The following is a 23,320-nucleotide window of genomic DNA, read 5'->3' as shown; positions in this document are numbered from 1 at the left end:
TGCTGGTCTAGAAGGGAAATAGTATAGTCATTATAGCTGTTGTACCTCAAACAATTAGTAAAGAGAAGTTTTATTAATGAGCACTATTTCTACATACTTTTTAAGTAAGTGTGTAAAAAAATTAATGAGATGTTATGAAAATAGCAAAGCAGAAAAGTTATTCACATTTAAAAAGAAAACTACCCTTTTTGGGCTTTTTCCAAATTCCGCAAAATGCCAATAAGTTTTACAACACACCCGCCAGGTTGACATTTTGGGGGGGCCGCTGCAACTTGGTGCCAAAACTTGTTGCCGAAACCTATTGGAATTTGGAAAAAGGGTAGTTTTTTCTAATGTAAATAACTTTTCTGCTGTGTTATTCTCATAAAATATAATTAATACAAAGAAAACTAGGTTATTTTGGCTACAAAACTAGACTACTTGGGGATTTTTAGGTTATTTAGTTTTTATGTATTATCAATTTTAACAAGACGCGTAGCGCCATAAGCGCCGTGTTAAACACGGCGAAAAAACTTTCGACGCGGAAACCAATTTCAGTAACTTTAAAATTAAAAAAAAAATAGTAAATCTACACAAAAAACATTTAAATTAAAAACACACGTTTATTAACACATACAGTTTGATTACATGTAATAAAAACAAAAAAAATATTTAAAATTAGACCCCCATTTCTTATTTTCTAATTTTTAATTGAAAATTTATATGTGATCCCTACGTACGATTTTTGAATTTTTTACACACTTACTTAAAAAGTATGTAGAAATAGTGCTCATTAATAAAACTTCTCTTTACTAATTGTTTGAGGTACACCCCCCTTTTTCGGCTAAAATTACTATACTAAAAAGAAGCGGAGACGAAGAATAAAACTACTTGCTGGTTGGCAAAAAACCAAGCTCCTTTCATTTAATTAAATTCTAATGTGGGAGAAAATCAGGACATATAGGCCTATAGGGTATTTTATATAGTCGTGTTTTTGTATACGTATATTATCTTCACATCACAGAATCGCAGAATGTATGAATTGTATGAACTAAAAAAACGTTTTAGATAATTATATTGTTATCATCGTTACACATTTCTGCTGGAATATATTGCCTATATGAGAAATACATGTATATGTTGAAACTTCTGTGAAACGGCTTGTTAGCGGAGTTGTTGATTGGTGAGCACATTATTTGATAACGAGGAGGTTTTGACTCATGAGTTCAAACCTCTCCCACTCAATTGTTTTGCCTCTGTTTAAAAATAAACAATGAATTATATTTTGAAAACAACATTTAGAAAATATTTTTTCGAACGCACACAAACCTTTCACGGTCTTGGCGATCGCTTCCACCATCAAGAGACAAAATTGAGTCCAGCCGCTTCCGCTTGTGTTGCCCCAATAACGCCGCATCCAGCCGCAGCGTTTTATAAATATAGGCTAGGCTTCGGTTTATCCCCAGCGATTAATTCGGCTGTCGTTTGATTATAATTATACGTCGTCAGCATAATATGCAGCCAATTTTCGCAATCAACGTCTTGGCGAGTTATTTTCAACGATATTTTTAATACCGCACAAATGTCCTTGAGATTCTTTATTCCGACTGCGCCCAAGACTGCGCCTCAGCGAAGGCTCCAATTACAATGATAAGATAACTGGGGTGTGAACTGTGAAGTGTGTCAAAAGCCCTTTGGGGGAAAGCATCTCGTATTTCACTTTTCAAATTCTTATACAGTCAGGCAACAACTTTTTTAAGGCTTTGAAGAAAGAAAGATTCTATGCTGCTTTGAAACCTGTACAAAAATATTCATATAATAATAAATATTTTCAAATGGATTTTGAATTGAAATGAAGATGAACAAATTTTATATTGCGTTTCTCAAAATATTTAAATTTATTGTAGGATTTGGTTGGTTTGAAATTTAAGGGGGGGGGAGGAATAATTTTTGTCCATTTTCTGTGTAGAAGCTATAAACGGCAACTAGGGTATCCATCGCGCTATGCATGTTAGAACGGAGGGGAACGTTTATTGCCACTTGGTCGTCGCCTCGTCGGTTACTTGATCCGTTGTTGTTTTCGCTTTTTATTTCGTGTGAAACTTGAAACAATCCTCGGAGAGCTCTGCATTCCTGGCCACTCGGTTCATTTTTTGGGAGAAATCTGTGTGACATTTCTGCACTGCACAGGAAATTGAAATTATAAAACGAAAACAAATGAATGTTGCAGGTATCAAATAACACACAGCACGGACCTATAGGACTATATACAATACAGCTAGATGTATATAATATGAATAATGAAAAGAACTTTAAGCCTAACATAATATACTTTGAGATTTTCCTTAATATTATTCATGAAATCAGCGCAGCCACTGATTCGCTTTAAACAGGAATAAAAAAAAATTTGGGTCCTTATGACGTATAAAACAACGTACGGGCCGGGGCTCGTATGCCTGACATCCGCCCAGCAATAAGCCTTTCAAAAGTAAAATAATATCGCCGTTTAAATGTCGCGCCCGTTCAAGCCAGCACATCCATTTTTGAAACTCCGAAGGGCGACCGCTCTTTCGTATTGATTCTTTTGGCGGCCTGCATCAATACATCTAATACGGCTAATCAATACATTTTTTTCGTCTCTGGTATTTTTAGAAACACATTCTTTAATTAAGGTTTTTAAATCATTATCGCTAGATGGCTCTGCATTCTCTTGTTTTTATTTAAAAAATTTTACTCGGAAATCGAAAATAGTCTGCTCCTGCCATTCGACTAAGTTATTCTTTTTTTATTTAACTCGATACGATTCAATGAAGTCACTCTATTTGAAACTCTATTGTAGATGCAGAGAATTTGCTTTTGCCGATCGATCGATCCTTCATATTCAACGAGACACAAAGGGCAGTCCTTCCGTGTCGCCCTACTCATCCCGACGTCTTAGTTTCCCTTAAAATAGAAGGGACATCCGGTCGTGGCAAAGAAAACATTGTAAGAATTTAGACTGTTTTATGGAGAATTATGTTTATTGTGTATCATTCCTAATAACACTTCATATTTAGACACTGTACCCGTTAAACGATGACAGGGGTAGAAGTGGTGATTGGTTGTACAGCAAATTTCACGGCTTTCAGACAAAAAAGAATGCCAGCAGGGCCACTGCAGGTCGGAATTACCTTAGCAAGCCTTGTACCAGGTTTGGAAAGGAGAATAATCGTTTCATTGACATAATTGTTGCAGGTCAGTGATTATAGTGTTATCAAACTAAATAAAACCAATTATTCAATAATGATTTTCTTCATTTCTAGATATCAAATTATATGTGATACGCAATCCTAGTAATCCGGCTGCTATTGTGCATGGGATGTAACTCAAGTGTGATACATATCAAGCCCCTTCCCTCCATGACTTGGTCAAAGACGAATGATCACAATTGATTCTCAAGAGTAGGCCTATCCAGCTGGTATTAACTGTTTTGAGAAGTTTACTAGCTATTTAATTAATATTAATGAATTGGATTGATTTATAAGGGATTTCAAATGTTTATCAAATACCAAATAGAGTACAGAGATTCCATGCGCCACCGAACCGAACAAGGAAAGGACGCCAAACTTGAGTGTCATTTGGAGGAAGGTGCTCCTTTTTACCTTTACAGTCTCCTGGTTTAAGGTAAAAGATGAATTTGACTTGATGAAATTTAATCTTACAATGTTTTGTGGGGATTTTATTCAGTAGGGCCTACAATAACGTTCTCCTTGATAATTCGACACTTTTCCGCATCCAGCAAATTTGCCCTTTGGAATTTGGATTTTCACAAGATAATTAATTAAAGTAAATTTACTTTAGCCTCAATATTTTTTTCTATTCACTACATTTTTGACATTTAGATTGAATTAAAACAGAAATTGTCTTCAATCCTCAATTACTGTTAGCTAATCATTGTTGCAAGTTGCGTGACATTTTTCACTGGAAATCGAACTTGATTCTCGATGTAAATCAATTGGCATAAATAAATTTGTATTGAAATAGTTTCATAAATAGCAACACGTTCATTTTACAAGACAATCAAAGTGAGAATGAAACATCCTCATCCAACATCCAACCAGTGAAGTGAGTAAAGTGGCGGAAATCGTCAAACAGGAGAACCGATTTTACAACCGAAGGAAGCTGACGAGGGATTTGTGGTTCAATAAGTGGCGATACGGTGTCAATTTGCAACCAGATTTCGTCGCCCTGTTTCAACTTCAGTGTCGTTTGAAAACTCAACGGACTGTATTGCCCGGCCACAGTGTTGACGTCTTCAATAAATGTCCTGCCGGTCAGTTGCCCATTCATATAAAGATCCACCCCTATGTAGAGTAGACCGGAGAATTTTGGGAATTCGGCCAATCCTGAGAACGCGAAGAAATAACTTCCCGCCCTAGGAGCAGTGAAAATTCCCGTCGTCAAATTCATAGCGTTCCCGATGTTGACAAGTGCCATATTAAAGGGGATGGAAACGTTGACTTTGGAGAAACGTTCACTTCTCTGCACGTAAAAGTAGGTAGGCACTGACTTGACGTCGGCGTACCCGATCCACTTCTGGAATCCTGCGGTTAATAATTTCAACAATTAACTGGATCACTATGCACTTTACGGTATGTTTGTAAATTACCTGGATCTTCGGGGAGTTTTGTAAAGTCGCAGTAAACACTTTCTATCATTGCAGATCCCACGACGGAGTAGACGCCATTGAGGGAATGTCCAATACGCCAGAGATCCTCGCAGGATTTTGGCATTCCGGAGATGGTCACTTGTCCAGAACATTGGAATCGGCCGAGTGTATGGACTCCGGATGAAATTTCAAAATGTGTTCGTCCAAAATTCAAACGAGTGATGGGCAAAAGTTTCTTATCGCTGATGGTACCTGGCAAAATGATAAAACCCATGCAGGTAATTTAATTTTTAATAAAATAATTTCCTATTTATTTACCAGCGTCGGTCAGTTGCATTGGTGAAATCGAGTCACAGTTGCATTTAGCATTTGCGTCAACGCAATTTTGATCAATGCTACACTGACAGCCATGGCCTTCCGACATATTTCCGGACCAATAGTAATGCGGGTTTCCATTCCTGTCGTTCCACCAGGCATAAGGGACGTTGTTGAACTGGAAGGGGGCGTAGTTGCAGTCGTACTGTGATAACATTTGACAATAGGAAATTAATTTGACTTTTGTACGCGTAGAGAAGAATGACTTACCGAAATCGATTGACGGCATTCGATTGATAATTCAGCCAACGCTGACATTTGTTTACTAGAAGCATTGTAGTTGATTGCCCTGGAATAACATCCGGGTTCTACGCAATGGCCCACATTCATCGGCGACTCGCTGTCGTGAAGAACCGAAGTCGTTCCTATTTTAATCCCCACAAAACACCACAGGAAATGAGAAAACAATTTATCGAACAATGTCATATTATTAGCAGGTTACCTGTCGTCATATCGCAGTGGACGAAGATGGCGTCATCTCCAACTCCCTGGCCATCCGGATCGATCCAGTACATTCCGGATGGGAGAGAAAGATCATTGGAACGAATTTCTCTGCACGTTCTCAATCCGCTCGCTTTGACATATTGTTGGGCAACTTCCAAATTGTCCAAGTCCAATTTTGGGAAAATATTTGGCTGCATGGATTGAATGGCCACAAGCATTTCCTTGTGTTTATGCACATTGGATTCCAGGTGAACGATTTTGGTCGAAAAATCTTCCTTGATCAAATCAATTAAATTCCTCTTCGAATTTTAGATAAGAAATTGTTTCAATTTCAATCAAAAGATATGATATAGGTAAATTAATTAATTATACTTCGACCAGTCCTTCGAGTCGAATGAGTTTGGTTTCCAGTTCAGCCACTTTTTCTTCCAGTTTAATTTCTTTCGCTGCCGTTTCCTCTTTAAATTTAATCTTTGAATTTTGTCAATGAAACTATAATCAATTTTAAAAAGTTCTTAAATTCAATCAATTGTTTTCTTACGAAATTGTTTCTTAGCTGCTGCAGTTGGTCCTCGAGTGAAACTGCGCTAGAAGCCGATGTCCAACAAGCGAAAACCAACAAGACACCGATGATGAAAAATTGACGAGCCATTTGCTGATCGACTCTGATATTAGTCTCGGATGACGTCTCTTTCCCAACTGGTTGTTGCATCACAAATTGGGTTCGCTATTTATTTAGCGGTCACCGAGAAAATGAAGCGCTCCATATGTGAACCCTTCACCTCTACAAGAAATCACTTCCTTATGGTAGCGCCCGTTTCCCAGGTACCCAAAGTTCCATTTACCTACATTCTCTACGTTCGTATTGTTCTAGGGTCATGGCACCTAACGGTGTAAGGCTCATATCACCTCGGCTAACAGGCAATTAAACTTAAAAATAGTGGTCGTCAATCATTTGTTAAAAGACGACATCTTGTGGTCATGCCACCTGTAGTACTTTCATTTTATTTTCGAGAGTATTGGGTCCGACAATTCGATGCGCAGTCAGTGGTCACGTTGTTGTTGACCGCACTTTTGAAATCGTTGAAGTCGTAAACTATCCACGAGTCCAGTCCCAAACAATTCTGACATTTATGTTGACACCTTGCAGCTATTTACCACACGTTACATTCGTACAACGGGGGTCTGCAGGCAATTTCATATAATTTGGGACTAGGGTAATGAAAAGAAATTGCCCAAGGTTAATTTCTTCGGCCATCTTTGTATGTTGCTTTTTTAAAAATTCAAAAAACAAAATGGAGGATGAAAGAGGTAAAGAACGAAAAACGCAAATTGACATAATTATACGTTGTTTAACATCAGTTGGAGACCCAGGTAACACAACGAATTGGTTGCAACACGATAGGTGTGCAACGTTCGGAGTCACGCGGGCATTGCCCAGCGATTCGTTACGTTCGAGAAACAGGCAATTTGGTTTTACCTGTGAAATCTACCGTAAATCCTTTCGACGTCTGGTTACGGATTACTCGAGGCAGGAATTCTGTGAAATTTTACAGCTACCGATGAATCAGCCGCAAATCAAGCGGCACCCAGTTAAAATAATATGTATTCGCTAGCTTGTTATCGATAATGTGTTAAATTAATGTGGGTTTAATATATTTGGCTTAATCATTCCCTACAAATTGTTCATACGAAAAATTGTGGTTATTATGTAATTGATTGATAGATGCTTTTAAATCGTTAGCGCACTGACGTGATGACGTCATTTGAAAAGAAACAAGGAAAGTACAGCCATCTAGCGGTAAATCTTACAACTTTTTGAAAAACCGATCGTGACGACGGCGATCTGGCAACGCCAATCAAAATGATTCTGCAATGTAGAAAAAGACTAAAGAGTGGAAGAACAAATCACCTGAGCAGAGGGTTACGGAAACAAGTAAAGTTAACTTCTCGAAAAATTCGGTGGAAATATTTTTTAAAAACTGGCTGCTTAAAGGCTGATTTTCTGTTTCAAATGTTTTGACACGTCTTTTGTTTCAACGCAGTTACGGAAGTATTTAAAGACTTATAACAACTCGGGGAAGAAAATAGATTTCTTGGATTTTGCACCTTTCTTTATGTTTACTGGCTGGTTGCACTCTCATAAAGGGGCTCTCCAATCTGGAGGTCAATTGCCTTGAGGTAGGCTCTCGTTTTTTTTTGTTCACTCGTTTTTATTGCTTTTTGTCTTTAATCAGACTGTCAAACTTGTATAATATGGGATATTATTTACAGTGCTGCTGCAAGTTTTAGTTGAGTTCCCAGGGATTGTCATTTATCAAACCCCGAGTGATGTAACACAACAAATGCAGTTGCCACCAGGTGAATCTTCTCAAGATGTTTCAGTGTATCGGTGAAACTGCTGTGCATTTCTTGATGCCGTTACCAGGCATACCTGAAAGCTGCAGTGTGTTGTGATCGAAGGAAGTTGCTTAGCCTGCTGTGGTGCATAATATTGATTGCTTAACCTCATTTTTGTGGTGGAAGCTAGAAGTTATCTAATATGCCAGTACTTTCTCCACCGGTGAACCAACATTGCATGAATTAAGTTGATTTTTAGTGAAATGCCCTTCTCTTGACATTTGGGAATCCAACATCTGTCTTTGGTATTGACGTTGTAACAGAAGAGTGTTGTTTGACAAGGGTGTTTAGGGGAAAAGTCAGTCGAGAGTTTGCACAGCGTGACAAGTCTCCTAATATGGCCATATTGACTTATTGATTCAGCATGAAACCTCAAGGTGATTGTTGATGAAGTGCTGTGGTGGACTGGGTGTGAGTGTGTGTTCGTGTGTGTGGATGTGAGCCGCATCACATGTGCCGTACACAATACGGAAGTGAAAGCGGAAGTCGAGGGTTTTTCAGCCAAGGGAAGGGTTCAGAGGAAGTGGTGTGGACTCGTTCTTCAGGGTTTCCAGCAATCGATACTATACATAGAAAGAAAGACAAAATAGTGGTCCCTTCCTGTCGTCGATTTATTGCCAACATTTCACGATTGTTTTCTTTTTTTCTTTATTATTTTCAGTAGTGATTCAATCGGTACGGACGTAGTTGCAGTGGGTCATCCCTGTCACCCTCCCAACTCTACAAAGGAGTTATCCTGGATTTTTTCTGGTGGTGGTTGCGTCAGAAGGGACCGGGACCCAGTCCCCGACGTCGGTACCAACAACAACAGCAGGAAAAGTCTCAACATCGTCATCGATCAAAGATCCAACGCTCCATCGGGACGAGCCATCACAACAACAACAACGACGAGAACAACATGTTGGGGGCCGCTCAGGATCAACTGGCGCCCATTCGACTTAGTGGCCATACCTTGGACAAAGCCACTAAAGCCAAGGTAACGTCGAAATTGACATTTTTACAATTATTGGATAATAAACTTGTGTCTTAGGTGACGCTGGAGAATTACTACAGCAATCTCATCGCTCAGAATGTCGAACGACAGCAAAGGCTGGCGAAATTGGAAGAGACTTTGAGAGAGGAAGGATTGACAGAGATCCAGAAACAGGAGAAACGTCAGCAACATGCCATCAAAGAAACTGAATTTCTCCGATTGAAACGCTCTCGATTGGGTGTCGAAGATTTCGAACCCCTCAAAGGTACAATTCATTTAAAACTTTATCAATTGATTTGAAACTTTACAATTTCAATTTTAGTGATTGGTCGAGGGGCGTTTGGTGAGGTGCGCCTAGTGCAAAAGAAAGATACTGGCCATGTTTACGCTATGAAAATCTTGAGGAAAGCCGATATGTTGGAAAAGGAGCAGGTAAAATACATTTAAAAAAAGAGATGGAAAGATATTCGGTCACGACGTGAGAATAATTTTTCTTTCTCGCTTTAAAAGGTGGCTCACGTTCGAGCTGAACGTGACATTCTAGCCGAAGCCGATCACCAATGGGTTGTGAAAATGTATTATTCATTCCAGGATCCAGTAAATCTCTACCTGATTATGGAATTTCTCCCTGGAGGTAAAATTTTACCCTGAAAAGCCCTTGAAAAATATTGAATCACTTTAAATGTTTTTACAGGCGACATGATGACGTTGTTGATGAAGCGAGACACTCTGTCGGAAGAATGTACTCAATTTTACATCGCCGAAACGGCGTTGGCCATCGATTCTATCCACAAACTGGGATTCATTCACCGAGATATTAAGCCGGACAATCTGCTGCTCGATGCTCGAGGCCATATTAAGCTCTCGGATTTCGGGCTGTGTACGGGCCTTAAAAAATCCCACCGCACAGACTTTTATCGAGACTTGAGCCAGGCAAAGCCCTCGGATTTCGCTCCCAGTAATCCCATGGATAGCAAAAGGAGAGCCGAGAGCTGGAAGAAGAATCGACGTGCCCTAGCTTACAGGTCTAGATGAAATTTTCTCCCTTTGACCGATTTGATAGAATGAACTTTAACTGTTATGTCATTAACTTGAATGCAGTACGGTGGGCACACCTGATTACATCGCTCCCGAAGTGTTTATGCAAACGGGTTACGGATCGGCCTGCGATTGGTGGAGTTTGGGCGTCATTATGTACGAAATGCTGATTGGATATCCACCGTTCTGCAGCGAGAATCCTCAGGAGACATATCGCAAAGTGATGAATTGGAGAGAAACCCTCATCTTTCCACCGGAGGTGCCTATATCTGAAGATGCCCGTCAGACCATCCTTAGGTGAGGCAACATTTTTAAAACTCTTTGGCTCACGAACTTTCACCACACTAACGAATGCAAATTAGATTTTGCTGCGAGGCGGATCGTCGAGCAGGATCCCAGCGAGGGCTGGATGACTTGAAATCGTACAACTTTTTCCGGGGCGTTGATTGGGAGCACATTCGTGAACGACCGGCTGCCATTTCGGTCAACATTCGCTCCATCGATGACACTTCGAACTTTGATGAATTCCCCGACGTCGATCTGAAAATCCGTAATTGATTCATTTTCCTTTTTTATTCTTTTTTGGAACTCTGATCGTTAATTTCGTTTGAATTGTTTGTTGTAGCCTCGGCCCCAGAGCCTCCCAAAGAAGGCGACGTTTCTACTTACAAGGATTGGGTGTTCATCAACTACACGTTCAAACGTTTCGAAGGTTTGACGCAACGAGGTGTCCTCCCCTCGCACATGAAGAAATAGTAAGAAATTCTTAAAACGAAAAGAGAAAAAAAATCCCGCCCCCCCCCTACCCTTTTCCTCTTTTCTTGGCTATCTGAGATATAAAAGAAAAAAAAAACATATTTGTTGTTGGTTAACGGTTTTTAAAACGAACGATCCACTTGCACTTTGTACCGTCTTATAAAACGAAATTCAAACAAATTTCTTTTTGCTGCCCTCCTTCTCTTATCTCCTTCTACTTTTGGATCCATTCGACTTGTGTAGGGAAAAACTAAACAAAAATTTAAAAAATCACTTCCCAGTCTAAAAACATCTTTTTTCACATTTCTCTGTTTTCCCCCTTTTCTCCTCTTCCCACTGTGTCTCGATCTCATCTTTATTATTATTTTTTTCCGAGGGTTTTTTTCCGCTGAAGGGAAAGAAAAAGACAAATTACGAAAATCAACAAAAATAGCAACCAAAACCAAAACATGATTTGTACATAGATATTAAAAATTCTCCTCCTCTCCCTCCTACTTTACCGTCAGATCTGCTATCCACCTTCTCCATCACCTTTTTTTGGCATTACTCCTCCTCATCACCTTTTCGATAGAGAGTTATTCTACTTCCCACAGAAATATTCAGAATTCAGTCCTCGTTGGTTAAAAGACAAAAGATAAAAAATACAATCTTTGTTCCTGGTGTAAATGTAATAATAACAGCAAATATATGATCATAGCATATTAATTATATTTGGTAGTTTCTTTTTTTTTTTTGTTTGTTGGTTGTTTTGTCCTCCGTAAAAACTAAAAAAATGATTGCGTCAGTCGAAAAAACGGGAGATGGGGGCTATGCAGAAAAAGGCACACGGTTAGCGTTCAGGTTTTCCCGTCATAAGTCACAAATTGGCACGGATATTTTACCGTATTAAAACTATAGGAAAAAATCAAAGATTAACGTCCTGGGGAGGTAAAAAGGAGCTGAGATAGTTAATATAGCGAAATTGTTGCGTGGGGTGTGTGTGTGTGTGAAACGTAAGGCAGTGTTACGCGATGAATCCGATTGGAAGGCATTTGTGGGTTGTTTTGACGGCGTTTGTTTTGCTTAGCAAATTGTTTTTTGTTTTAAAAATCACTATTGTAATTTCATCTTTTCGAGGATGGGAGTTATCATCTCAAAGTTGGGCCTCTTACCGGGATCTTCGTTCATGCAGATGCGGATCAATTTGGCCATGTGAGGACTCGAGCCGGGGGGTATCGATACCCTCAATCCTTCAAGGGCGATCTGAATCCGAGAATGGAATTCAAGAGGTAAAAGTGAACAGGTGACTAATGGTTGAAGTAAGGCAACGTACCCTGAGGCCAGCTTCCATGGGAGACAGTTCAGCGAAAGGTACTTGTCGAGTGGCCAGCTCCCACAATAGAACAGCAAAGCTCCACATATCGGCCGACTTGACGTTGATTTCTTTGCCTTTCTTCTGAAGAGCTTCTGGAGCTATCCATTGAGGACTATAGCAACGACCCTTGTCCTGGAAGGAGAACTTGGCGTCCGCCATGCTAATGCGAGCAGAAAGGTCTTCGTCGATCTAACGGGGGAATACAACAATCAGGTTATTTCAACGTTCTCTTTGTCAAAAAATACTATCGAAACTCATTACCATAACGTGCTTGCTGGACAGGGTGAAATTGGGCAACTGTTTCTCCAGCGAATGGAGGAAGGCCATGCCTCGAGTCACGTCCAGGGCGAAGCGAATGGCTTGTGCAGTGTCGACCACCAGACCTGTGCCTTGATGGAGAACGGCGTAGAGCGATCCGTGGATCATGTACTGGTTGATGACGATTAGATTTGGGGGGTCGTTGCAACAGCCGATGACGGGCAAAACGTTTGGATGAGAGAAGATTCGCAGCCTGGGAAATTCCTCGTTAAAGTCTCGCGAAATTCTCGGCGTGCATTGGCGGACGGCCAGAAATTTGGCCACGATATCGTTGCTCTGCCACGTTCCACGCCACGACTCGCCGGAAGGAGTGACCGCCAGCTTTTTGTGAAGCGACAGCTCTTGGATGTTGATACCCTTGTGACGTGATAGAGTCGCATCGCCTGTTTCAATTTAAATACTTGTTTATTTTCCGAGGTAATTATAGATACTTGGTTAACACTTACGGCTCCTAGTCTTTAGTCCTAACCAACTTTGATCCTTGAAACCGATCCGCTTCAAGTCCTGTCCATTTTCAACCGCCAATTCTAGTTGATTAACACAAACGGCAAATCAGTCAAGCTTGACAAAAATAAGATTTTATAGAAGTGGACTTACCGTGCAGTTGTTTGGCAATGACTCCGCTACACTTGTCCAAGGGGATTTCCCCGTATTTGTTGGCAACAGAGACGTAGGCCCCATAGTTGACCAGATCTTCTGCAATGCTAGAGTATGCCCAGAAGCAGGCATAATGCAAAGGTGTGTTGCCATGTTCGTTGACAAAATTGATGTCAGCTTTGTTCTTCAACAACTGCAGAACGAAATGAAATCATTGTTTGATGAAGCGATTATTTTTGCTGTGTAATGCATACCATTCCAACGATTTCTCTGTGGCCGTGGGCTGTGGCCAGGTGGAGAGGAGTGTCATCGCCCATGTTGGTGGCGTTTACCCTAGCACCTCTCTGGATCAGCAAAGTCACCAAGTTCAAGTGCCCCTCCTTGGCAGCCCAGTGCAATGGGCTGAACCCATGGTCGTCACTATGTAGACAAAAGCGTATGAATGTTAGAAGGAAAACTTTTACACAGCACACTGAGTGATTAGTTGTAAATTACCCTTGATTCATGTCATGTTCAGTGTCATCCAGCCAGACACGAACCTGCATGGCATTGCCTTCCCTGCACCAGTGGAAAATATCCTCCATTGTCGTCGTCTCAGGTCTCTTGAGCGACTAAAACCTATTTCCAGTCCACGGTCTTGTTATTATTGCGTGGGTTGAAAACGTTCAAGAAAGCCATAAATACCTTGTAATGTTTATAATACACGATCGAACTGATTTCAGTTGAGCGCACTATCTATCCTTCAATTGCTGGCAAAGTTGATAGTAAGTAACTTTAATCCGTTGTTTCGATTTCCACACAATCGCATAAAATAAAGCAGCGCAAATGAACACAAATCTTGAGAAATTACTTTTGGGCGATGGCCCCACTTCCTTTCTATCGCAAATGTTTCGTCTTGGCCTTTTTTGGGCATTTGTTTTGGTGACTCAGTTTCGGAAATCGCGGCTAGATGGTGTCTGAAATTAGTCCGTCCTCTGTCGGCAAAATATGTGAACTAGATCGAATTCATCAACAGTCAAAATGTAAGTGTCACGACTCACGATGTTTCATTTTTAATCGATGTAATTTATGACAAATATATTAATACACTTTCCGATTTGACAGGACGGAATACTGGAAATCATTGCCGAAAAAGTACTGCGATTTTTGCAAATGTTGGATCACAGATAACAAAGCGGTATATAGCTGACAAATTTGTATGCGATTGGGCATCACGATTTCAAGTTCCATGTGTATTTTTGTACAGAGTGTTCAGTTTCATGAACGAGGTGAAGGACACAAGGCCCAGGTGGCTCGCCGGCTGACCGAGCTTACCAGGAAGGGTGAGATTGAATATAGACAACAGCAGCAAGTCAACACAGATCTCCAACGAATGGAGGAAGCCGCTCTGAGGGCATATCACAAAGATTTGACCAGTAATCCAGATCTCAGTGCAAGGGTAGGTTTTACCTTTTTTTTTATATCAAATTTTAGTTTAATACTTGATTTTTCAAAAATATGGTAGAGCATGGCAAGTCAACACTCCCATGTAGCTAAAGTTATAGAAAAAGCTGCTGCCAACCCCAAAAGTTTGATGTCTGGAGAAGCTGCAGCACTCCAAGCTGCAGCTAATTTTGTTGGTTGTGGCCCAGGTCCTTCCATGCCTCTTTTACCAGCTCCCAAAGTTTGGCATGAAGCTCTATCCCCTGAAGGATATTCATACTACTGGAATGTGGAGACAAATGGTACAGTAATAATAATGACTTTTTTCCTACAAGGGCATGATGTGACAATTATCTTTTTTTTAATGAGCAGAAACATGTTGGGAGGCGCCTGCTGAAGGCTTTGTAACACTTATGGAGCAACAGCTGGAAGAACTCAAGAATGCAACAACTGACACTAAGGAAACGTCGGCTGAACCGGTCATTACTAAGAAGAAGAAGAAAAAGAAGAAGAAGAAGGAAATGGAAGAAGAATTCTATGAAGATTATGAAGAAGAATTTCAAGGAGAAGAAGAAGCGGCAGCAGAGTCCGCTACAGCCAACCCTTACGGACAATGGGAAACTGTCCAAAAAGCGTACTAGACTATTCATTTCTTGGCTATCGATCAACATTTAATTTCCTATTTGAATTCACTATGTAGAGCTGAACCTGCCCCACCTGTCAACTTACAGTTACCGAAAATCAATTTCTCGAATGCTGCAAAAGCCGCAGCAGCCATTGTTGTTCCGGCAGAGCCCAGAATTCAATTTACTGAGAAAACTGCTGCTCCATCCTCTTCCGGATTAATAGGCTCTTTAATAAAGCGAGAGCCGGGCGAGTCGGAATTCAAAAAAAGGAAAATTGGCGAAGAGGGTGTCAAGAAGAATTTGCGAACAAGAGAATCAAATGACGAATGATTATTAAAAAATTAATCGCTCTACATCGCTGTGTCGTTTTAATCATGCTAATAACGTGTTCTATACAATCTTTTTCGTATGTTTATTTTTTTATTTGATTTTCTAAGATTGTTCAAGGTGGGCAAAAAAAAAACAATTAAAGTTAATTTCAACTTTATCAAGTAACACAATCATTACTTTCTTAGAAGAAACAAAATTTTCAAATTTGATTGCAGGCCGATTGAAGAGGAATATCGATCCCTTTATGGGAACCTCGCAGACCATAGCCCTACTCCTAACAATATAAAATATCTAGATTTATGTAGTAATTCCATGAAAAATTTAATTTTTGATTTGAATTATTTTGACCCGAGTTAAAGACTAGTTAAGAGCTTAAATGAGCCTTTTAAGACTTTCCAACTTAGATGGCGTTGAACGCTCACGTAGAGGTAAAGAAGTTAGAGCTTAGAGCAGTTTTTCGAATGTTTTCTCACCGACGATAATAAGATAAGTTAATAAAATAAAATAAATAAGAAAATTTTTAAAATGTAACATCATTTTAAAAAGACATTAATTTATAATTGCTGAGTGATTACTGATTACTTCCCACCTTCATCCAACCTTCTGTTGTCAACGTTACGGCTGTCGTCTGCTGCGTGTAACCGTGTACTTTCATGATCTAATATTTCTTATAATCAGTGTTTAGGGTGTTTATCCTGACTTGTTTGACGATTTGAACCGTATGTAACAATATGTTTACTAATTGCCAGTTACAAAATATATTAACTTTCATTCATTAATACAAGTCTAGACAATGAATTCATTCATGATGCTTTCCTCAGCTGCCTTTGCACTGCCGGTCGTTCATGCTAAAGTTGCTGCAAACTCAGCCGATAGTGTCGATTCAAAAAATGGTTCAGCAAAGGTTAAGGTGTCATCTATTCCTCTTTATCCAGAACCAGTGAGGTAAAACTTAGATTACATTATATTGGTTTATAACTCTATTATCATCAGTGTTAAAACAGTTGGGAATATTCAGCAAAGCCAGCTTCCCAGCTTGAAGAACTTGTCAAGAAAACACGTATTGAGGTAACCAATACCAAAGCTGAATACCAGCCTGTTTTAGACAAGATAACACATGTTGTGGAAACCGGAATTGCCCACACAAATCGTAAATACCTCTGAAATGCTTAAATTCCTTTGGCATTTAATAAAATCTTTATTTTATCAATTATAGAGGCACTTTTCCAGGTCAGGAATGACACAACAACCAGAGTTGGAATTATGGCATTAGGAGGAATGGTTGCTGGCCTGGTTGCAGCTAGGAGAAGAGGATTATACAATAAGATGACAGCTGTCTTGATTGGTGTAGGAGGTAAATTTGCAGAAATTTATGTTATTCATTTTGCTATTTATGTTCTTGATAATTATTTAAATTATGGCAGGTACTGGAGTGTTGTGCTATCCTGATCAAGCTAAAGTTTTGGCTGGAGATGCAGGGAAATTGGCTGTTAAAAATGCCCGAATCGCTTACCACTTTATTGTTGGAGGTATTAAAAATAGATTTTTTTTTTAATTATTATTATTATTATTTAGCTTCTTTTAGTTTTTCATTCAAAAAATTAATTTCTTCAAAATTCTTTATGCAGCCAGGCCCCCAATCCAAAATGAAAACGGCAAACCTTTTGAAAGAGTCATGGGAATGACCTCTGATATTGGCAAATGGGGTTTAAACCTTTTCCAAAAAAAGAATCCTACTAATGTTGAATCAGAAGTCATCACGCCAGAACCTGCCCCAGAGAGCCAACAAGAAGAAAGTAAACCATTAGAAAAATCTGACTCAACTGATGAAGCTCCTGCACCAGCAGAAGTTAAAGAAAATGCACCACCAAGTGAAATCATTGACGAAACATCGATTGATTCAACTACTTCCGAATCTAAAGGAGAAGTCGTTGTCTCGGCAGTTGAAGTAGAAGTTTCTCCGCCAGCATTGGAATCCCCCCAACATGAAGAAAACATTGAATCAGCACCGAGCGCTCCTTCAACTACTACCCTTTGTTCCGATACTGTGCCTAGTGAAGATGCGCTGTCGATCCCTGAAGCTGAAACGACTGCGCCAATTGAACAGGAGATTCCGGAAGAACGGAAAAACGAAAAATTAGAAACCGCTCCCACTCCGGCAGCAACAACGGTTTACGAAGGTGATTTAGGTCAAGGTAGTTTGGAAGATAAAGAATTGTACACCACTCGCGAATGATAAGTTTTAAAAACAATTTGTTAGCAGTCTTGTAAAAACACAAATAATGTTAGCTGGGAAACTGTTAATAAAATTTATTGATCCATTGATTGACAAATCCAATGAATTTATGCGTGATTGTGAATTTGTGATTTGTGGAGATGCAACCGTATTACTAGCTAGTAGAGTCTTCAGGACATCACTTTTTCAGACGACAAAACAACAACAGCAAAATTAGTCCGTCCGTTCTGATATTTACAAATGTTACCTAGAAAGATTTTACGATTAGCCAGTAGAGGTTATTGCACTCATTTGACAAAAGAAATATTTTCTCAGCAAAGAAAAGTTGCACTACAAGATAAAGTATCAAAATTACATAGGGCACGACCGGCCTATACTACTCGAGGAGTAATAGATGAAGATAAAGTAGGACTCCTGAAACGAGCGGCAGTATTGGTGCCTCTTGTCTTGGTTAACAAAGAACCGAGGTAAGTAGTAGAACAGGTTATTAATTATATTATATTTGAGAGGAAGATGGATTAAAATTTGTATGGCTTTTTTGTTTAACTCTACAGCTTCCTCTATACAGCTAGGTCATCTAATTTAAGATCCCATGGTGGTGAAATAAGTTTTCCTGGTGGTAAATTTGACAGTGTGGATAAAAATGCTGAAGATGCTGCCCTGCGAGAAACAGAAGAAGAGTTGGGTATACAGAGACATTCATTTGACATTTGGGCTCAGTTACCCTCTCTCCAGGGAAGAGATGGCAAAACAGCAATCACACCTGTTATTGCTTTATTAAAGGTATTTTTAAAAAGCAATTAATTGAATTTCAATTGCAGCAAAATTTATTTCATAAAATTTTAATTAAAACCACAGAAAATGTCTAAACAATGAGATAACAACATTGTTTAATGATTTAATAATTAACTTAATAATGACTTTGAATAATTATTTCTTCTTTACTGTGTAGGAACCATTGGTGTTATCTGACTTGAGACCAAATTCTGAGGAAGTTTCTAGTGTCATTATTTGCACCGTAGCCGAACTGTGTCAGGAAAAGAACCAAGCCTTCACACAGTTTGGGTCTGGATACACTTTGCCAATATATTTCGGTCAGCAGACCCACATTAACATCAAACCAAAAATTTGGGGATTAACTGCCATTATCACACACTTAACTCTTAATGCGCTTGTACCAGAAATGTACAAATTAAAATTACCTTTCGTTAAAAAAATCCGGGTTTCGAATAAACTTAAATGAGCCACCGCCCACCGGGTCGTTCGGTAGGCGTTAAATCAATCTTAGTGATTAATTACTGTATGTTTTCGCTCAATAAAAAAATCCTTGTTGATATTACCCTTTTTATTCTACAAAATTTTAAACAGAAACTTTTTTCATTTCTTTCTTTATATTTATTTTTATGTTTGGAAATTAATTCCGATCAAACAACAAAAGATCTTCAAAGATTGCGCCATTTCCCTAGCGGATAAATTTGGAACTGTGTAGCGTGTACAGTTGCCGTCACGGGGCGTTTATCGATCTGAATGTTCTGCAGTTGCTGGCAGGTGTGTATAAAGTGTCATATACATCCTACTTCCTCATTGTTGCCCAACAATATACGTTTTCTTCAGTAAGTATCTAAAGCTTTACTTTTATGCCTATTTCCTGACTTATAAACTGTGACATGATAGAAACAATGGACGCTTTTGGTGACGATTTCACGGGAGTTTCTGAAGTTGCTGATGTTGATCCGGCTGCCGAATTTCTGGCAAGAGAACACGACCAACTTGCTGGATTAGAAGATCTCATTCCCGAAGTTTCACAACCGGAACATGTTGAAACTATTCAAGGTTTACTAATTACTTGTTTATCAATGACACAACTTTGTCATCATTTGTATTTAGAGAAAGTTTTGTCTCAATAATCTTGAATGGTGTTAGAATTGACAGTTTCTTGAATTTAGATGATTTCATGACCGAAAATGCATTTGAAGTCCAAGCTAGTGAAGCGGCTGTAAACTATGAGCTGGATGCCTTTTCAGAAGTTGAAGTTGACAATGGTGGGGAAATCAACAGTAAAATGATTGATCAAGAGTTGTTTTTCAATTTTTAAGTTTCAGGTCTAAGTAATCAACTTTCTGGCATGGGATTAAAGGAGAATGGCTATTCAGCACCTCAAATGATGTCTTCCATTCCACGAGAGGAACCTGAAAAGATTCGCAAGTGGAGGGAGGAACAGAAATTGCGCTTGGAAAAGAAAGGTATAATCCATATTGAAGATTTGCTTGCATGGTTTTCATTATTGTATTTTTCAACAGATGAAGAAGAGGAGCGAAAGAAACAGGAGATGAAGGAAGCTGCCAGAAAGGAACTAGAAGACTGGTACAAACATCACAAGGAGACAATTGAGAAAACGCGTTCCGCCAATAGGTTAGTAATTAACATTCCTTTCCTTTTCTCCATATGCTTTATCCATTTCCATTTTTTAATGCAACCTAATCTTTAAGGGAGGCAGCCATGTAAGTTTTGTCATATGCAGATGTTTATCTTGCTTGCCAACTGCACAGTAATAATCAAATTAATTTTTCTTGCAGAACGGCAGAGAAGGAACTGATTGGCACCCCAACAGAGTTGGAGCCTGGCCAGGAATGGGAAAGAATTGCCAAGCTTTGCGATTTTAACCCGAAGGCGAGTCGCAACAGCAAAGATGTATCTCGCATGCGTTCCATTATTCTTCAGCTGAAGCAAAATCCGTCGGTTGCTGCCGCTGGGCATTAAACGTTTTCATTATTTTTTTTACCACTCATTATCAGTTTTGTTGAGAAATTTAGAAGTTCATCTTTTCCATTTACAACATGAATGTCTTAGCATTGTAAGGAATAAACCAAGTTACACTACCAGTATTTTATTCTTTATGCAACTTGTACACTGGATTAGAAGCCACCATTTTGTTGGAGGATTTGGGCAAACCTCTGAGCACAAAGAAGGTTCAAATCTATGAATCTGTTGACACAATTTACTATACATGTTTCTGTCTTGTTATCCATCTTACTGGTAGGTTTGTCAATGCAAGTCTCCCAGCAAATATCATTAAACTTGTTGATCTAAAAGAGACAAATCAGTTATAAGCTTTATGAAACTTTGTAAAAAGGTTTGCGCTTACTTGCTGTTGAAACTGTGCTCGTTGTTGTTCTCTCATAAGGATCCTCTGTGGACAACACAAATTTTCAATTGCAAATGGTAGTATACCTTAATGAAAAATATTTCAAACCTGTAGCTCTGCATCTTCAGAAGCAGAAGATGAAGATTCCATAAAGTTTGAAGAACTGATGGAGTGGGCATTACTGGGCCCAGAGTCAAGCTCTACGGAATAGTCAGGTGCCGGAGCAGGTTCTGGTGTACTCTTGCTTCCAAAACCAAACATTTCTAGAACAAAAATAAACTGACTTTATGATAAATATCATTACAACAAGATTCTGACAACATAATGTAAGGTCTCGATGGTAAAGTAGAATAAGTAAAGTTTACTCGACGGGCTCCAATAACAGGTCTCAAAGAAGTCTTTACCTTGGGCTTCACAATAACAACAATGAATCAAGATTGATGTTTTAATATTCTTTATCAACTGGGCTTTAAATCAAGCAGCGTTTGCTGTACGTGAGGACTTTCAACAGCGTGAAAATTACAGCTTATTTTTTATAGATTATGAAAATATCACCGGTTTGGCCAGGTGTTTGTCATTTGTTTCCACAGGACTTCGGTCTTTCGTCTGCAAGCTGATCTACTCGTGGTCGTGGATACTGAATCTATTCGTCGTCGCTAGGTGGCGTTTTACTGATCGTTCATACAAAAATCTGACAAAAATAGCCAAGACAGCACCGTGACTCCGTCGTTATTACAGCCGTTTTAAACTAGTGTGCCAAGATTTAAGACCATTGCGTAGACGGTAAGGCCAGTTGATACACTCATACATTTTGATATGTTTTGTTGTAGACCCATTCCAATCCCTAGCAACGACCCCTTCTCCCTCAAAGTCAAACTGCAGAAGGAAAGGCCAGTTTACATTTCCTTTGCTTGAAGGTCACGGTGATCATTACGTAAAACGTGCCACACTGCCACGCAGTAGTGAAGAGGTTGGGTGAGAACGACACGTGTTTCATCATTATCAAGCAGGTAGAATAGCCGCAAGGCTTAGGGGGTGAGTCAGGGTGAGAAAAAGTCGTATAAAAGGAGAGAAAAAAGGCGATAGAAATCAGTCGAGTAAGCATCTCCGACACGGCAACAACTGCAGCACACAATCTGTCACCAACTGCATTCTTCATCGTATTAAATCAGTTCGCAATCATGGGTAAATATTCATTTTTGCTTCAATTCGTGAATCAATTCCATTTTGTTCCTAGTTGTTTATTTGACTTGTAATTTTTGAAAATTAATTGTCATATTGTATGCCGTCTACAGTTAACTATGGCGTCGTGCTGCTGTTTGGTGTCGTATCGTTGATGGCTGGGTCGACCACGGGTGTACCGATGTCTCCTGGGTACGGTGGATATTCTTACCAAACCACAACGGCGAAGGAATACTACCCCACGCCGCCGCCCTACTACACAACAATAACATACGCTACACCGACCTACTACACCGAGGCCCCAAAGTACTACACCACCAAGGCACCGGAGTACTACACCACAACGTACGCTGCCCCTAGCTACTACACCGAAGCGCCAAAGTATTACTCTGCCCCGAGCTACACCACGAAAGCGCCCGAGTACTACACGACTACGTATGCTGCCCCAGTTTACTACACCGAGGCTCCCAAGTACTACACCGAGGCTCCCAAGTATTACACTACTACCTACGCTGCCCCAACTTACTACACCGAGGTTCCCAAGTACTACACCAACAAGGCAACCGAGTATTACACTACAACCTACGCTGCCCCAGCTTACTACACCGAGACTACCACGTATTACTCTGCTCCTAGCTACTACACCGAGGCTCCAACTTACTACACCACCAAAGCGGTGGAATACTACACCGAAGCGCCCAAGTACTACACTACAGCCTACCTTCCCCCAGCTTACACCACCAAGGCACCGGAGTACTACACCACCAAGGCACCGGAGTACTACACCACCAAGGCACCGGAGTACTACACTACCAAGGCACCGGAGTACTACACCACCCCGAGCTACACAACCACAACTAAGGCGATCAAGTATTACTACACAGCGGCTGCCCCTTCGTACTACGTTGAACCTAAATACTACACTGATGCTCCAGTTTACTACACCACAACTTACTCAACACCTAGCTATTACACCGAAGCCCCCAAGTACTACACCGACAAGGCCGAATATTACACAACCCCTTATGCTGCCCCAGTCTACTACACCGAGGAATCTAAGTATTACTCTGCTCCAAGCTACTACCAAACAGAGGCTCCTGTTTACTACACCACCAAGGCCCCCGAGTATTATACAACTGCTTACGCTGCTCCCACCTACTACACCGAGGCGCCGAAGTATTCCTATGCCCCGAGTTACTACACCACGAAGGCACCTGAATATTACACCACAACCTACGCTTCTCCAGCTTACTACATGGAGGCTCCTAAATACTAAAGCAGAAATTTCAGTTTTATTTAATTATGTTCAGATTGGTCGGTCATATCTTAATAGTTATTAGTCACTGGGAATTGATTGTTGATCTTAAATGAGATAATACAAATTTTAATGTGGGTAACTATCTTGTAATACTACTCTTAATACCTTCAGGACTTTCGAAATTGCAACAGGTGTTCTTATTTTTTATGGATCTTGGATATTTCGTATCTTGGAAGTGA

General features: G+C 39.9%; 9 protein-coding genes and 2 long non-coding RNA genes across 17 annotated transcripts; 6 read left to right on the top strand and 5 right to left on the bottom strand.

The window, feature by feature from the left end:
- Positions 1-4,028: 4,028 nt before the first annotated feature.
- LOC124316220 lies at positions 4,029-6,164 on the bottom strand. The gene is made up of 7 exons (XM_046782029.1): positions 5,988-6,164; positions 5,819-5,917; positions 5,445-5,745; positions 5,213-5,367; positions 4,946-5,147; positions 4,628-4,879; positions 4,029-4,562 (listed from the first exon to the last, which is right to left on the bottom strand). The coding sequence occupies exons 1-7, from the start codon at positions 6,156-6,158 to the stop codon at positions 4,039-4,041; spliced, it is 1,704 nt and encodes a 567-aa protein (XP_046637985.1). The 5' UTR covers positions 6,159-6,164; the 3' UTR covers positions 4,029-4,038.
- A 1,131-nt stretch (positions 6,165-7,295) lies between these two features.
- Positions 7,296-11,318, top strand: LOC124316291 (serine/threonine-protein kinase tricornered-like). Of its 4 annotated transcripts, none has more exons than XM_046782151.1 (10): positions 7,296-7,382; positions 7,492-7,627; positions 8,508-8,822; positions 8,877-9,084; positions 9,142-9,251; positions 9,330-9,453; positions 9,514-9,844; positions 9,921-10,154; positions 10,220-10,407; positions 10,483-11,318. In XM_046782151.1, the coding sequence occupies exons 3-10, from the start codon at positions 8,745-8,747 to the stop codon at positions 10,611-10,613; spliced, it is 1,404 nt and encodes a 467-aa protein (XP_046638107.1). In that variant the 5' UTR covers positions 7,296-7,382; positions 7,492-7,627; positions 8,508-8,744; the 3' UTR covers positions 10,614-11,318. The 4 variants fall into 4 exon arrangements, with proteins under 4 accessions (XP_046638107.1, XP_046638105.1, XP_046638106.1 ...); XM_046782149.1 differs by adding an exon at positions 7,721-7,807 and having other exon boundaries at positions 7,329-7,627; XM_046782152.1 differs by having other exon boundaries at positions 7,330-7,408.
- Positions 11,319-11,586: 268 nt separating this feature from the next.
- On the bottom strand, positions 11,587-13,761 carry LOC124316309 (integrin-linked protein kinase-like). The gene is made up of 8 exons (XM_046782175.1): positions 13,567-13,761; positions 13,378-13,500; positions 13,137-13,302; positions 12,883-13,075; positions 12,732-12,812; positions 12,229-12,668; positions 11,926-12,156; positions 11,587-11,855 (listed from the first exon to the last, which is right to left on the bottom strand). The coding sequence occupies exons 2-8, from the start codon at positions 13,464-13,466 to the stop codon at positions 11,706-11,708; spliced, it is 1,350 nt and encodes a 449-aa protein (XP_046638131.1). The 5' UTR covers positions 13,467-13,500; positions 13,567-13,761; the 3' UTR covers positions 11,587-11,705.
- A 53-nt stretch (positions 13,762-13,814) lies between these two features.
- On the top strand, positions 13,815-15,345 carry LOC124316419 (WW domain-binding protein 4-like). Its single transcript, XM_046782353.1, has 6 exons — positions 13,815-13,904; positions 13,987-14,059; positions 14,129-14,320; positions 14,387-14,606; positions 14,677-14,938; positions 15,005-15,345. Coding segments are annotated over exons 1-6 (1,005 nt in total). The 5' UTR covers positions 13,815-13,902; the 3' UTR covers positions 15,261-15,345.
- Positions 15,346-15,843: 498 nt separating this feature from the next.
- Positions 15,844-17,585, top strand: LOC124316363. Of its 2 annotated transcripts, none has more exons than XM_046782266.1 (6): positions 15,844-15,979; positions 16,046-16,205; positions 16,265-16,410; positions 16,477-16,614; positions 16,685-16,789; positions 16,889-17,585. In XM_046782266.1, the coding sequence occupies exons 2-6, from the start codon at positions 16,054-16,056 to the stop codon at positions 17,494-17,496; spliced, it is 1,149 nt and encodes a 382-aa protein (XP_046638222.1). In that variant the 5' UTR covers positions 15,844-15,979; positions 16,046-16,053; the 3' UTR covers positions 17,497-17,585. The 2 variants fall into 2 exon arrangements, with proteins under 2 accessions (XP_046638222.1, XP_046638223.1); XM_046782267.1 differs by having other exon boundaries at positions 15,856-15,979; positions 16,051-16,205.
- Positions 17,556-17,968, bottom strand: LOC124316675. Its single transcript, XR_006911941.1, has 2 exons — positions 17,852-17,968; positions 17,556-17,743 (listed from the first exon to the last, which is right to left on the bottom strand). It is a non-coding gene; the product is annotated as an uncharacterized LOC124316675 (long non-coding RNA).
- LOC124316506 (mitochondrial coenzyme A diphosphatase NUDT8-like) lies at positions 17,716-18,830 on the top strand. Its single transcript, XM_046782496.1, has 3 exons — positions 17,716-17,963; positions 18,051-18,279; positions 18,449-18,830. Exons 1-3 carry the CDS (start codon positions 17,737-17,739, stop codon positions 18,737-18,739), a joined length of 747 nt encoding a protein of 248 aa, XP_046638452.1. The 5' UTR covers positions 17,716-17,736; the 3' UTR covers positions 18,740-18,830.
- LOC124316673 lies at positions 18,038-18,379 on the bottom strand. Its single transcript, XR_006911939.1, has 2 exons — positions 18,221-18,379; positions 18,038-18,156 (listed from the first exon to the last, which is right to left on the bottom strand). It is a non-coding gene; the product is annotated as an uncharacterized LOC124316673 (long non-coding RNA).
- Positions 18,831-18,970: 140 nt separating the features above from the next.
- On the top strand, positions 18,971-20,381 carry LOC124316524 (clathrin light chain-like). Of its 2 annotated transcripts, XM_046782518.1 has the most exons (7): positions 18,971-19,109; positions 19,171-19,329; positions 19,443-19,538; positions 19,599-19,739; positions 19,797-19,908; positions 19,986-19,997; positions 20,073-20,381. In XM_046782518.1, the coding sequence occupies exons 2-7, from the start codon at positions 19,176-19,178 to the stop codon at positions 20,254-20,256; spliced, it is 699 nt and encodes a 232-aa protein (XP_046638474.1). In that variant the 5' UTR covers positions 18,971-19,109; positions 19,171-19,175; the 3' UTR covers positions 20,257-20,381. The 2 variants fall into 2 exon arrangements, with proteins under 2 accessions (XP_046638474.1, XP_046638475.1); XM_046782519.1 differs by lacking the exon at positions 19,986-19,997.
- LOC124316593 (mitochondrial import inner membrane translocase subunit Tim8-like) lies at positions 20,368-21,263 on the bottom strand. Of its 2 annotated transcripts, none has more exons than XM_046782613.1 (4): positions 21,007-21,263; positions 20,750-20,904; positions 20,642-20,686; positions 20,368-20,582 (listed from the first exon to the last, which is right to left on the bottom strand). In XM_046782613.1, the coding sequence occupies exons 2-4, from the start codon at positions 20,900-20,902 to the stop codon at positions 20,412-20,414; spliced, it is 369 nt and encodes a 122-aa protein (XP_046638569.1). In that variant the 5' UTR covers positions 20,903-20,904; positions 21,007-21,263; the 3' UTR covers positions 20,368-20,411. The 2 variants fall into 2 exon arrangements, with proteins under 2 accessions (XP_046638569.1, XP_046638568.1); XM_046782612.1 differs by having other exon boundaries at positions 21,046-21,261.
- Positions 21,264-21,783: 520 nt separating this feature from the next.
- On the top strand, positions 21,784-23,194 carry LOC124316715 (extensin-2-like). Its single transcript, XM_046782660.1, has 4 exons — positions 21,784-21,826; positions 21,937-22,258; positions 22,790-22,882; positions 23,134-23,194. Exons 1-4 carry the CDS (start codon positions 21,823-21,825, stop codon positions 23,192-23,194), a joined length of 480 nt encoding a protein of 159 aa, XP_046638616.1. The 5' UTR covers positions 21,784-21,822.
- Positions 23,195-23,320: the final 126 nt, after the last annotated feature.

This window comes from Daphnia pulicaria, chromosome 12, assembly GCF_021234035.1.
Source record: "Daphnia pulicaria isolate SC F1-1A chromosome 12, SC_F0-13Bv2, whole genome shotgun sequence".
NCBI lineage: Eukaryota > Metazoa > Arthropoda > Branchiopoda > Diplostraca > Daphniidae > Daphnia > Daphnia pulicaria.
The sequence above is the reverse complement of the archived record's forward strand: the minus strand, read 5'-3'. Positions and strand labels throughout refer to the sequence as shown.

Excerpts from the sequence above, each read along its gene's own strand:
- LOC124316419 (XM_046782353.1), top strand. Across the intron at positions 14,060-14,128 it reads GGATCACAGATAACAAAGCG|AGTGTTCAGTTTCATGAACG; the intron begins GTATATAGCTGA and ends ATTTTTGTACAG. Across the intron at positions 14,321-14,386 it reads ATCCAGATCTCAGTGCAAGG|AGCATGGCAAGTCAACACTC; the intron begins GTAGGTTTTACC and ends AAAATATGGTAG.
- LOC124316309 (XM_046782175.1), bottom strand. The coding sequence starts at position 13,466 with ATGGAGGATATTTTCCACTGGTGCAGGGAAGGCAATGCCATGCAGGTT. Across the intron at positions 12,813-12,882 it reads CATTGCCAAACAACTGCACG|AATTGGCGGTTGAAAATGGA; the intron begins GTAAGTCCACTT and ends TTAATCAACTAG. Across the intron at positions 11,856-11,925 it reads CCATGGAAGCTGGCCTCAGG|ATCGCCCTTGAAGGATTGAG; the intron begins GTACGTTGCCTT and ends TCTCGGATTCAG.
- LOC124316363 (XM_046782266.1), top strand. The coding sequence starts at position 16,054 with ATGAATTCATTCATGATGCTTTCCTCAGCTGCCTTTGCACTGCCGGTC. Across the intron at positions 16,411-16,476 it reads CGGAATTGCCCACACAAATC|AGGCACTTTTCCAGGTCAGG; the intron begins GTAAATACCTCT and ends TATCAATTATAG. Across the intron at positions 16,615-16,684 it reads TGTCTTGATTGGTGTAGGAG|GTACTGGAGTGTTGTGCTAT; the intron begins GTAAATTTGCAG and ends AAATTATGGCAG.
- LOC124316291 (XM_046782151.1), top strand. The coding sequence starts at position 8,745 with ATGTTGGGGGCCGCTCAGGATCAACTGGCGCCCATTCGACTTAGTGGC. Across the intron at positions 9,454-9,513 it reads TATGGAATTTCTCCCTGGAG|GCGACATGATGACGTTGTTG; the intron begins GTAAAATTTTAC and ends ATGTTTTTACAG. Across the intron at positions 9,845-9,920 it reads CGACGTGCCCTAGCTTACAG|TACGGTGGGCACACCTGATT; the intron begins GTCTAGATGAAA and ends ACTTGAATGCAG.
- LOC124316524 (XM_046782518.1), top strand. The coding sequence starts at position 19,176 with ATGGACGCTTTTGGTGACGATTTCACGGGAGTTTCTGAAGTTGCTGAT. Across the intron at positions 19,539-19,598 it reads AGAAGTTGAAGTTGACAATG|GTCTAAGTAATCAACTTTCT; the intron begins GTGGGGAAATCA and ends TTTAAGTTTCAG. Across the intron at positions 19,740-19,796 it reads ATTGCGCTTGGAAAAGAAAG|ATGAAGAAGAGGAGCGAAAG; the intron begins GTATAATCCATA and ends ATTTTTCAACAG.
- LOC124316593 (XM_046782613.1), bottom strand. The coding sequence starts at position 20,902 with ATGTTTGGTTTTGGAAGCAAGAGTACACCAGAACCTGCTCCGGCACCT. Across the intron at positions 20,687-20,749 it reads CTGAAGATGCAGAGCTACAG|AGGATCCTTATGAGAGAACA; the intron begins GTTTGAAATATT and ends TGTTGTCCACAG. Across the intron at positions 20,583-20,641 it reads GAGCACAGTTTCAACAGCAA|ATCAACAAGTTTAATGATAT; the intron begins GTAAGCGCAAAC and ends TGTCTCTTTTAG.
- LOC124316506 (XM_046782496.1), top strand. The coding sequence starts at position 17,737 with ATGTTACCTAGAAAGATTTTACGATTAGCCAGTAGAGGTTATTGCACT. Across the intron at positions 17,964-18,050 it reads TTGGTTAACAAAGAACCGAG|CTTCCTCTATACAGCTAGGT; the intron begins GTAAGTAGTAGA and ends TTAACTCTACAG. Across the intron at positions 18,280-18,448 it reads CTGTTATTGCTTTATTAAAG|GAACCATTGGTGTTATCTGA; the intron begins GTATTTTTAAAA and ends TTTACTGTGTAG.
- LOC124316715 (XM_046782660.1), top strand. Across the intron at positions 22,259-22,789 it reads CCCGAGTACTACACGACTAC|CTATTACACCGAAGCCCCCA; the intron begins GTATGCTGCCCC and ends CTCAACACCTAG. Across the intron at positions 22,883-23,133 it reads TACTACACCGAGGAATCTAA|ATTGGTCGGTCATATCTTAA; the intron begins GTATTACTCTGC and ends AATTATGTTCAG.
- LOC124316220 (XM_046782029.1), bottom strand. The coding sequence starts at position 6,158 with ATGCAACAACCAGTTGGGAAAGAGACGTCATCCGAGACTAATATCAGA. Across the intron at positions 5,746-5,818 it reads GACTCGAAGGACTGGTCGAA|AGGAATTTAATTGATTTGAT; the intron begins GTATAATTAATT and ends TAAAATTCGAAG. Across the intron at positions 4,880-4,945 it reads AATGCAACTGACCGACGCTG|GTACCATCAGCGATAAGAAA; the intron begins GTAAATAAATAG and ends TCATTTTGCCAG.